Raw genomic sequence first — 12,552 nt, 5'->3', positions numbered from 1 at the left:
ACGGGGCTCCAAGTTAGCGCAACAGCCCTTTGGCCGCTTTGGTTGATACGTCTTTCCCTGTATGCAAATAATAGATACCAGAGACTGCCCCGATAACTCCCATTCCCGGCCACTGTAGCAACCATGATTTCTCTGAAATAAAGAAGCCAGTCCCTGTTTCATGCTGCCCTTTTACTTCTGTCACAAGGACCAGAATGCATCTGGCTTTTACGACTTGATTCTATATTACGACTTGGCGTCATTCTATACAAGCTGTTGACTCATGAGGCTGCTGATTTTAGAAGAATACATATTTTAAAGGAGTTAGAAAAAAACATTTTCCCCCAAAACAGCACCACCCCTGCCCTTTGGTTGTATGTGGTATTACAACTTTGCTCCATTCACTTCAATGGAACTGCAATACCACACTCAACCTGAGAACAGGTATGCTGCTGTTTTCTGAAATCCGCTCTCTTCTGTTTTTTTCTAATCCCGGATAACCCTATTAAAGGGGTATTCCTGGCTTAGACATCTTCAATCCAAAGGATAGGGGAAAAGATGTCTGATTACAGGGGTCCCGCCGCTGGGACCCTGCAATCTCCATGTAGCCCTCGGCATTCTGTGCTGGGCGCTGCTCCCGAGACGTGATGTCACAGCCACGCCCCTTAGGGGATAAGATGTCTAAGGCCAGAATACCCCTTTAAGCATATTGCGTTTTGAATATATGATGCTTTATATGATCTTTTTTTTTTTTGGAATGTAACATCAGTTGATTTCTTTTGCAGAACGCCATGATGACTTTTGAAGAGGAAAAAATGCAGGTAGCGTGCGATGACTTGAAAATGACCGAAAAGCTGTGTGAGAGTGATGAAGGAGTGATAGAGACAATCAAAAATAAGATCAAGAAAAATGTAAGTATAGGTTATTGATGCCAAACAGAGCTGACAAGTGAAACAACTCTAAAACACCACATTGTACTCTTTAAATCCAGTGGCTGTTGCCATAATCATTTATTTGAATGGCGGAGTGAACTGCTCATGTACACATGTGATAATGTCTAGGCTTGTAATAAAATAATTCTTAAAGGGGTACTTCAGCACTAAGACATCTTATCCCCTATTCAAAGGATGGGGGATAAGATGCCTGTTCGGGGGGGTCCCGCCGCTGGGGATCCCCGTGATCTTGCACGCAGCACCCTGTTATATTCAGTCCCCGGAGCATGTCCGCTCCGGGTCTGATTACTGGTGATCACGAGGCCGGAGCATTGTGACGTCACGGCCCCGCCCCCTCAATGCAAGCCTATAGGAGGGGGCGTGACAGCTGTTATGCCCCCTCCCATAGGCTTGCATTGAGGGGGCGGAGCGTGACATCCAACGGGGGCGGGGCCGTGACGTCATAATGCTCCAGCCCCCGTGATCACCAGTAATCAGACCCGGAGTGAACGTGCTCTGGGAACTGATTCTAATGTGGTGCTGCGTGCAAGATCCCGGGGGTCCCCAGCGGCGGGACCCCCGCGATCAGGCATCTTATCCCCTATCCTTTGGATAGGGGATAAGATGTCTTAGCACCGGAGAACCCCTTTAAAAATGACTTTCACTTTGAAAATAGTGTGTATATAGATACAATACATAGCAGGAGGGCAGCAAAGATTCATGGAGATCCATTATAAAATTTGGAATGAGGGCCCGACTCCTTTGACCACCCACATCATCAAAAGAGTTCAGAACATAAACAATGTAGGCTTATTGTATTCTGTATTCTATCAGGTGTGATGTTTTTGATGCACAGGCATAATACAGACTGGTGTCATAGTATCAGGATAATGCATACAGTGATGTCACAGTACCAGGAGGCTACACACAGGGATGTCCTAGTACATAGATAATGCACAAAGTGATGTCCCAGTACATAGCACATAAAGCGATGTCACAGTACACAGATAATGCACAGAGGGATGTCCCAGTACATAGCACACAAAGTGATGTCACAGTACACAGATAATGCACAGAGGGATGTCCCAGTACATAGCACACAAAGTGATGTCACAGTTCATAGATAATGCACACAGTGATGTCCCAGTACATAGCACATAAAGTGATGTCACAGTACATAGATAATGCACAGAGGTCCCAGTACATAGGACACAAAATGATGTCACAGTACATAGATAATGCACACAAAGTGATGTCCCAGTACACAGATAATGCACAAAGTGATGTCACAGTACATAGCACACAAAGTGATGTTCCAGTACATAGATAATGCACATAGTGGTGTCCCAGTACATAGCACTCAAAGTGATGTCACAGTACATAGATAATGCACACAGTGATGTCACAGTACACAGATAATGCACACAGTGATGTCACAGTACACAGATAATGCACAAAGTGATGTCACAGTACATAGCACACAAAGTGATGTCACAGTACATAGCACACAAAGTGATGTCACAGTACATAGATAATGCACACAGTGATGTCACAGTACATAGATAATGCACACAGTCATGTCACAGTATTAGGATATTGCACACAGTGAAGTCACTGAACATACATAATGCACACAGTGATGTCACGGTACAGGGATAATACATACAGTGAAGTCACAGAACATACATAATGCACACAGTGATGTCACGGCACTGGGATAATACATACAGTGAAGTCACAGAACATACATAATGCACACAGTGATGTCACGGTACAGGGATAATACATACAGTGAAGTCACAGAACATACATAATGCACACAGTGATGTCACGGCACTGGGATAATACATACAGTGAAGTCACAGAACATGCATAATGCACACAGTGATGTCACGGTACTGGCGCAATGCACAAAGTGATGTCAGTGAACAGGACTAATTCAAATGTAAAAGGGACCTGTGTGGTGGCACATTCTCTTATGTATCTAGATGACATTTCTTGCCTCTAAACACATGCTTAGTCAGTGCTTTGATGTAGTTCATAGATCTTCAGTGCAGCCCTGACATCGTTAGCTGGAAAAGAGGGAAATTCACTATAAATGATCCCCATTAAAAACCTTTACTCCTGTTACGAGAAATAAAAGATAAGACTTCATATTGTAGCTCGGAGAACAGTAATAAACTCCTGAGGTGCTGTACTCCTTTCCTGCTTTATATTTGTGTTTTATAAGGGTTATACATAGATGAGAGAGGAGCCCACCATAACCCCCACCCCTAGATTCAGTCACAGCCTTCTTCCTTTATAATAAGACAATAATACTGGCCTGCTAACATTGTTATATTGTGGTCCACACTGTCCACAGGGAAGGGAAAACCGTATAAAGACTCTCTCCAGGAGCCCATAGCTGCTGCAGCGCTGCTTCCTCTGTGCCTCAGAGTGCTATTTAGTACATCTATTACCTAAGTTCCAATTGTTACATCTTACAAGACAATTTACTTTTCGTCTAACAATGTTAAAGTGTACCATTATATGTATATTGTAATATACAGTGGTTAAAAATTGTGTATATGTTTGGGTGGGAAAAATGCTATCCCTACAGCTATTGCCTGTGTGTCTCTATGATGAGTCCAAAAACAGGAAGTGAGGGCGGGACAAGCAGGGCTCTGTGTAGACTCCTGGCTTGTCAATCATCCTGATGTATGAGCCAGGAGCATGTTATACAGCCTCAGTGAACACTTTCCTGCTTTTTCTTACTGTACAGAGCCCTGCTTGTCCACCCTCACTTCCTGTATTTGGTCTCCTCATAGAGACACACATGAAATAGCTGCAGGGACAAAAATATACATATAATGGTATTATCTACATTATATACAAAGTTTTTGTTGATGACAGGTACACTTTAACAATGTGCTTGTCTGTTCTGTGCCACTGTATCCGCCAAAAATTTTACATTTCTTTGTGTTGTTAGGACATTGTGACCTTATCACGGTGTTTCCCAACCAGTGTGCCTCCAGCTGTTGCAAAACTACAACTCCTAGCATGCTGGGAGTTGTAGTTTTGCAAAAGCTGGAGGCACACTGGTTGGGAAATAGCTAGCGGGATATGATAAGGCTATTTTTTTTCTGTTTCTAAAAAATATCTCTTCCGATCGCCGTACTGACTGTTTTCATCCCATGGCTTTCTCCCTTACAGGTCGACGTTAGGAAGTCTGCCCAGTCTATGGTTGACCGCCTGCAGAGACAGATCATTATTGCAGACTGCCAGGTCTATTTAGCCGTGCTTTCTTTTGTTAAGCAGGAACTGTCAGGTGAGTCTCCAGATTAGCAGAGATGTACTGGGTGAATTATGCTGAGCACTGGCAGACGTATTAACCTGCGCGGTGAGTCAGACTGTCCTGTGTTTGCAGCTAATGGTCTTACTGTCATTACCTATTGTGTATGAAATAAAGGACGTGTAGGCAGCAGTCGTCAGATGAAAAGCTTGTGCGCATTGTCAACAGAATAATATACTATATAGTGCAGCCTTTATACTATGCATTATTTACTGTATTATGTACTTGTCATTTTAAAGTGTCACCTATATATATATATATATATATATATATATATATATAATACGAGTTGTGCATTTTACACGTCAGCTACAGCGGTATCTACTATGTACTTATTCCCGTAGTGCACATCACCAATCATTGCTGTTTGTTACTAATGTGTTGTAATGGAAATGAAAATTCATACATTTTTATCCACTTTACATTTCCATCAGGATCCATGAAGAAAATATAGAATCTCATTATCAATCATTCCTGATGTTTTTTGTTATTCCCCAAATTTCCACAATTGATCACTACTTTGAGGGCTGTATTTGTATACTTATGCTTGGACTCTGCGAAAGGAAAAGAAAAAATAACATATATACAGTATATATATATATATATATATATATATATACAGTTGTCCCTCAAGTTACAATATTAATTGGTTCCAGGACAACCATTGTATGTTGAAACCATTGTATGTTGAGACCATAACTCTATGGAAACCTGGTAATTGGTTCTAAAGCCACCAAAATGTCATCTAAAAATAGGAAAAAGTGAGAATTAAAGAAAAATAAGTAGATAACTAATATAGATAAAGCAAGTCATTATATATAAAAGTAAGAAAGATCTGCTGGGAGCTGTAAATCACTGCCTATGTCCGTGTTTCCCAAGCAGGGAGCCTCCAGCTATTGCAAAACTACAACTCCCAGCATGGCCGGACAGCCAAAGGCTGTCCAGGCAAGCTGGGAGTTGTAGTTTTGCCACAGCTGGGGGCACCCTGCTTGGGAAACACCGGTATATGTAGAGAACAGAATCTTCTTCGGGGTCCTGTACAGTACATGCAATGTCCTAAAAAAGTAACATGGAGTCGCCCTCACCTGGTGTCCAAAGGAGCAGGTAACCCTGGTACAGGTAAAGTGTACAGAACATGTAATACCTCCATGTAGTGTAGGGGGGTGCTACCAGACACCAGGCAGTGCATACGCTTCAGTAATACAGGGGTTTTACCAGTGAATGCCCATTCTGATTGGTCGGTTCTTCCAGCCATTGACACGTTTCACAGATCTGGACTGTCTGTACATTGTATCTTGAGTCTGATTTCAACTTACAATGGTCCAGAAAAGACCATTGTATGTTGAAACTATTGTATGTTGAGGCCATTGTAAGTTGAGGGATCACTGTGTATATATATATATATATATATATATATAATTAATAATAAATAAATACGGTATATAGTTCTGTTTTGCGAGTCTAGGAAATTCTTTGTTTAAATTGGTGGCAAATGATTGCATAGAAAACCACCTATCAAATTGCTTCTATCTATCTATTATCTAAGCTGCTTTAAAAGATAAACGTGCACAATTATTGGTTATTATAGGTTTTTGCTTGTTTACTTGTTATAGATCAGAACACAATTGGCTGTGTTAGAGGGGTTAGGACCCCCTACCCAACAAACATTAAGACCTTTAATGTTTATGTCACACTAAGATGCATGTACAACTAAGAATAAATTCAGAAATGATATGAAATATAATACTGTCATTAAAAAAGAAAAAAATGAAGATTCGTGATTAAAGAGGTTCTCTGCTTTAGGCAATCCCCATTGGTTAGAAAAAGCCCCTGAGACCCCCTTCACCAATTTTTGGCTATAACCTTTGGGGAAACCTAGCTGTAAGTGTTCAGTTTCCCTGCAGTGCCCCCACAGGTAAAATGAAGCATTACTTAGTGCTCATTCAAATCAAAGAGTTGTCTGTGTCATGCAGAAAAAAAGGAAAGATCCTCCAGAGCAAGAGATGCTCTTTGGCCAATATATGAGGATCATGAACAGGGGACCCTCTTGGTAAACTCACAAATCCTTTATAGGGTATGATAAACTATACAACCCCTTTTGAAGATCGTATACAAGTCACATTATGTGTGATCTCCAGTCACGGGGTAACCTACATCCTACAAATTAATTTTATTAGTAATTTCTGTGCCTGAGATGGTTTAGTGTTACCTTGCTTAGTAAGTCTATTTCTGCTATAATTTTGGATTATTGTACTATCTGTAGTCTATCACAAGCAGCGTGGACTGCTGGTTATTGTGGTTCCTCACCTAGTATTGGCTAGGTTCACACTGTCGAGGTGCTCCAACCCTGAAGAGGGTCCGTTCAGCTCTTTTTTTTTTTTTTATGTGCCAAATGGACCCTTAATGGGTCGAAGCACAATTGACACTGCCGGGTCCTGACAAATCCCGATGACTTTTTTGGGGTCCTTCAGGTGTCCAGTATTTTACAGGAGTTGAACAGAGGGGAAAAAAAGGACATGCAGTATTTTTTCCCCCGCTCAACTCTTGTCCTTCCGACGGCCTCGTGGCAGAAGTCCCTTTAGCAGAGCATGGTGGCAATGTGAGCGAGTCCTCAATTCCTTATTTTTAACTTGTACCAGGCTTAGAACCATCTCTTCTGTCGTGCTGTCTTTTCTTCTAGCAGCAGAGGTTAGTAGTTCATGTCCTTCTGCATAAATACAATGGGACGGCTTCAGTCATAGCGTCTTATACACAGGGGAGTGCCGGAGGAGTGATGAATTAGGAATGAGCGCTGCACTTTACAGCATTATGAGGCTAGTGTTACACTCTTTATCAACCATTTACATACTGTTAATCTGAATATTCATCAAGAAATACAAAGTGTATATACAGGCCCAGATGTAGCAATCAAAAGATGACAGGTACAACCAGTCACAGCTCAGCTTTCATTTTACCAGAGTGATATGAGAAATAAAAGCTGAGCTGTGAAACATAGACACATTTTTGTCTTGGACACATTAATAAGTCTGAGCCACAGTGTCATATCTACTGTCATATCTACTGTCATATCTACTGTCAATTGGACTGCTGCTTTTTAACATTCTGATATCCCCCAAAAGCCACCATCTTGAACAGTCAAAACAATAAATGTTGTTTTTTCAATGGTTGTCTATGCATGTTGAGAGTTGTAGTTTCACAACACCTTGTCTGATTAGGACATGCCCCCACTGATCTGAACATGCCCCCACTAATCTGGACATGCCCCCACTGATCTGAACATGCCCCCACTAATCTGCACATGCCCCCACTGATCTGAACATGCCCCCACTGATCAGGACAGGCCCCCACTGATCAGGACAGGCCCCCACTGATCAGGACAGGCCCCTTACTGATCAGGACAGGCCCCCCACTGATCAGGACATGCCCCCCCACTGATCAGGACAGGCCCCCCACTGATCAGGACATGCCCCCCACTGATCAGGACATGCCCCCCACTGATCAGGACAGGCCCCCCACTGATCAGGACATGCCCCCCACTCATCAGGACATGCCCCCCACTCATCAGGACATGCCCCCCACTCATCAGGACATGCCCCCCACTCATCAGGACATGCCCCCCACTCATCAGGCCATGCCCCCCACTCATCAGGACATGCCCCCACTGAAAAGGCCATGCCCCCACTGAATAGACCATGCCCCCACTGAATAGGCCATGCCCCCACTGATATAGACATACCCCACTGAGGCACTAAACACGAAGTCTCTCATATTGCAGCCAGGTGAAATGCAGTGATGGCAGCAATGGCACAGCTGTGACTAAAATGGGCTAAAAAGAGACTTGGGGTGCATCAGATGTGTCTAAACATTGTATCTGTCATCTCTCATGTTTAATTGTACGTTTTCCAACATTTTTGTCTGTTTTATAAAAAATAAATCAAATCCTCTTTTTATGTTTCTCAATCTTTCTAGACTATTTTAAAGATACTGTGCATGTGATCTACATAGGCAGTAATATAAAAAAAAACTGATGCAATTTAAATCCATTTTTTTGAATTGTGACATAAAATGGTGGTTAGTTGATAAAAATTTACAGTTATATGGACCCCATTCATTCCTTTGACATGAGCCTATCCAACTTTTTGGATTGGACTGAAAATCATGAATTATATACCTGATTGAATTTTCTGATGTTTCTTATTTTCTGCGGTTCTCCCCCAGCATACATCAAAGGTGGTTGGATCCTGCGAAAGGCCTGGAAAATTTACAACAAATGCTATGTGGACATTAACACTCTCCAGGAAATGTATCAGAAGAAGCTAACTCAGGAATCCTCTCCCACTGACGCTGCCAATGATAATCACATTGCTGTGGAGGGTGTCACGGAGGATGCTCTGAACAGACTGAAAGGTGCTGTGAGCTTTGGCTACGGACTTTTTCACCTTTGCATATCCATGGTGCCCCCAAACCTGCTCAAAATCATCAACTTGCTGGGGTTTCCAGGAGACCGTCTGCAGGGGCTATCTTCACTGATGTATGCAAGTGAAAGTAAGGACATGAAGGCCCCTTTAGCTACGTGAGTAGCTATATTGCAACACTTTCATAGTTGGTATAATGTAAACAGTAAGTAATCTTTATGAGAAATTTGGGGAAAAGGTAACAATGGACTCAAAAAGGTAACATGGATCTTGTTAAATAGATTACATGAAGTCATTTGGAACAAATAATCTAGACGGGCCTTTGAGAATTTCCCTGTCTGACTGCTAAAGTATTCCAGTTTAGAGTAGTCTGTACATTATTCTTATTCCTAATATTTTTATATTTCTAAGATATCTGTAAAATCTATAAGATACTGTATATCCCAGGGGCCAAAAGTGTACCGTAGAAAGTGTAGCAGTGTATAACTGAAAATAAATGGATCCATGGTAAATTACAGAAATATTGTAGATGTAATAGACCACTTCTTTACATGTGGTTACACATACGGTATTAAGATACTGATAAGATGTCAGATCGCGGGGTCCCGCCGCTGGGGACCCCCGGGATCTCGGCTGCAGCGCTCACCTGTTGCGGCTTCCGGAAACGCTGGAGCCTTGGGCTCCCGACCACGGTGACGTGAGATCCTGACATCACGACTCCGCCCCCCCCGTGTGACGTCACTCCCCGCCCCTCAATGCAAGTCTATGGGAGGGGGCGTGACAGCCGTCATGCCCCCTCCCATATACTTGCATTGAGGGGCGGGGCATGACGTCACACGGGGGCGGAGTCGTGACGTCACGACCTCCCGTCACCGTGGTTGTGAGGCGTTAGGATGAGAGCCTCCAGCGCTACCGGAAGCCGCAACAGGTGGGTGCTGCAGCCCCTAGCGGCGGGACCCCCGTGATCTGACATCTTATCCCCTATCCTTTCGATAGGGGATAAGATGTCTAGGGGCGGAGTACCCCATTAAAGATTTCTGTCTGTACTGTTGCCGTCCTGCATTCTTTCTCAAAGTGTATCCGTGTGGAAGTGCGATGGACCAAGCCTCCCTAGGTAATGTGCACAAAATGACTTTGTAATGAATCTGACAACTACCTTATCCTAATACACAGGCTTATGGTGCAGGTGAACCGGATTAAAATGTCGTATTACTTATCCGGATCCGTGTTCTGGTTCCAGAGATGCACACTGAATTAGGGTCTGTTGCTATTATGGAAGGAAATCTTTCATTAGTTTCACCTGTGCTAACCTGTTAGTACATACAGGTAGTGCAGGTGAAACTAATGACAATGATACTTACCTGGTCCCGTTCCATGCTGTGGTTCTCTGGCCATCCTCTTTGGCATCTTCAGCTCCGGGCCAGACTTGGAGCATGGGGGGGAGCTTAGTGAAGTTACCACTGCTGTTCTTTGCTGGGTCCCGCTCTAGCAAACAGCAGTAGTAATGTGACATCACTAAGCTCCGCCCATGCTCCAACAGGTTAGTGCAGGTGACACTGATGATAGACTTCCTTTAATGAATCCACTGTGCGCAATGTATATGGGAGTCAGTGTTTTGAACTTCCCTTCCTCCACCCCCCTCTGCTCCCATATTACTGCCCACCTTTCACTCACATGTGAGAAGAGTCACATGAATATTTATGAGGTAGGCGGGCATATCGGAGCAGAGAGGATGGAGGCAGGGAAGCTCCGGCTCCATTGAGCAAAGGGAATTTATTAACATAATAGGAATGGACCCAAATACAGAATGTATGTCTGGAACAGAACCACAATTTAGATTAAGTAATACATCATTTTAATCTGGTTCACCTTCACTATAAGGGTATGTTCACACTACGGAATTCCCGCGGAATTCTACGAGCGGAGATTCTGTTCACATTCCGTAGTGTGAACATACCCTTACCCTGTGTATTGGGTTTAGTGCGGATGAAACAGGTGTCAGATTCACTTTAAGTAAGGTGCAGCTTCACCCTATTTCTATATTACTACTACTATACAAGTTCAGTTTCATCATATATATACACAGCACAGTTTCCATGTGTTGCATGTGGGTTTTGTAGCGGTTGGTGCTAAAGACTTTCTGGGTATTTATAAAGTTGGGTTATAAAGTTACACATGGATGGGTTTCAATACACCATCCACATGTGTTGAAGATGTTGTAGAATCTTCAATGAAAATCCATTGTATCTGAGCATGGACACAGTTTACACAGGCAAATAAAAAGGGTTGGTTCCAGTCACCAGTTTTCCTTAAAAAAAATACTTATTTTATGGATCCAATAAAAAAAATAAAAAAAATAATTACAGAACATTGGACAGAAATGACTAAAAAGAAAAAAAAAACAGAAAAGAGGCCACACTTACTGGTTACTGGCACAAGGGCAGGTTAAAACCTATACCCACCATGATGCAGGTCAGCCACAATACTATATAAGGGGTACAAAATACTGATGAACAACCACTCACACACCTACTATTCATAGGGGGTTAGCTGCTTAGTATTATAGTTGCACACAGATAAGGCATACACAGGGTGCCAGTTACATGCTGCACCATACTGGCTTACAACCTATAAGTGATGCCCATACTATTTGATCAGGCCGGCTGCCCAGCATCTTATATGTGCACCCCACAAAGCACTGACACCCTGGGCTCCCCCAGCATCACAAGACCAGACCACATCAATATTTAGAAAACACATAAGTTCAAAAGAAAAAAAAAAATGTAAATGAAATGCCAATAGATTTCGAACTGTAGGGCTATGTACACATGGCAATGCTGCATGGAAAATCTCCATGTGGACATTGCCCCTGAATGCGGCAATGCATTCCATGCAGAGTCCGCAAAAACAATGGACGTGTCTACTCTTTCTGCGGACACCAGAATTTGAATTTGAAGTTCTGCTCTGTGAACAGTGTAGCAGAATCCCATTGATCCCATCGCACATCGAAGCCACTCTCCCTTCTCTGAGCTAGGCAGAGAGCTCCTGCGATGTGCGAGTATACTGCAGTGTGTCTGCTCATAGTGGCCTATTGCCGCTCTGAGCAGGCACATGTAAAGACAGTATAGAGCGGGCCATCACCAGCGGATCCGCAGCCAAAAACGCTGAGAAAATCCGCTCGTGTGAACGTACCCTTAAACTGTCTTAATCATAATTAAAGGGGTACTCCGCACTTAGACATCTTATCCCCTATCCAAAGGATCTCTGTGCAGCAGCCATCATTCGTTTAGAACACAGGGTGCGGGCGGCGGGGTCGTGACATCAGGGCCACGCCCCTCATGGTGTCACACCACGTCCCCTCAATGCAAGTCTATGGGAGCCGCCACGCCCCCTCCCATGGACTTGCATTGTGGGGCGTGACATCACGAAGGGCGTGGCTGTGACGACACGACCCCCGCTCCAAGCGTTAGGAACAAAATGTTTCCGAACACTGGGGCAGTGGAGTACCCCTTTAAGAAGTGCTGAAAAGTGCCAAATGTGTTGTTGTTTTTCTTTTTTTTCTCATTTTATCTCATTTGTTTTCTAAATATTGTAATGGATCCATAATAAAACGTATTTTTTACTGAAAGCTCGTGACTGGAACCAACCCTACTATGTCTATGCGGGAACCGGCCCGCTTAAGCTCCATGTTGTCCCAGCTCTCCGGGACAGCTTGCATAACCTGATCATGGACAGAAACTTTTTTACGGGTTTGTTTTTTAGTCTGTTACCATGGATACACAATTGTTTGTTACTTCATTTCTTATTTTAGACATTCAAAGTAAACAGGTTGTTACAAAAGAATGCATGGCCTTTAAGAATCACCCAAAGCATGCACATTACCAAAAACTGATGG

At 43.2% G+C, this 12,552-nt stretch overlaps 1 protein-coding gene across 7 annotated transcripts in view; it reads left to right on the top strand.

Moving 5' to 3' along the window:
* The window catches only part of TTC39C (tetratricopeptide repeat domain 39C), a 97,798-nt gene that overhangs the window by 64,105 nt on the left and 21,141 nt on the right, over window positions 1-12,552 (top strand). For all 7 annotated transcript variants that reach the window (XR_008844202.1, XR_008844201.1, XM_056521741.1 and 4 more), the window contains 3 exons: window positions 765-890; window positions 4,104-4,218; window positions 8,461-8,815. Coding sequence is in view for 5 of the 7 variants with exons in the window: in XM_056521741.1 (XP_056377716.1) it covers window positions 765-890; window positions 4,104-4,218; window positions 8,461-8,815 (596 nt within the window). In the remaining 2 variants the exon portion in view is untranslated. The remainder of the gene's footprint in view (window positions 1-764; window positions 891-4,103; window positions 4,219-8,460; window positions 8,816-12,552) is intronic.

Source organism: Hyla sarda, chromosome 5 (genome assembly GCF_029499605.1).
Source record: "Hyla sarda isolate aHylSar1 chromosome 5, aHylSar1.hap1, whole genome shotgun sequence".
Classification (NCBI taxonomy): Eukaryota; Metazoa; Chordata; class Amphibia; order Anura; family Hylidae; genus Hyla; species Hyla sarda.
The sequence above is the reverse complement of the archived record's forward strand: the minus strand, read 5'-3'. Positions and strand labels throughout refer to the sequence as shown.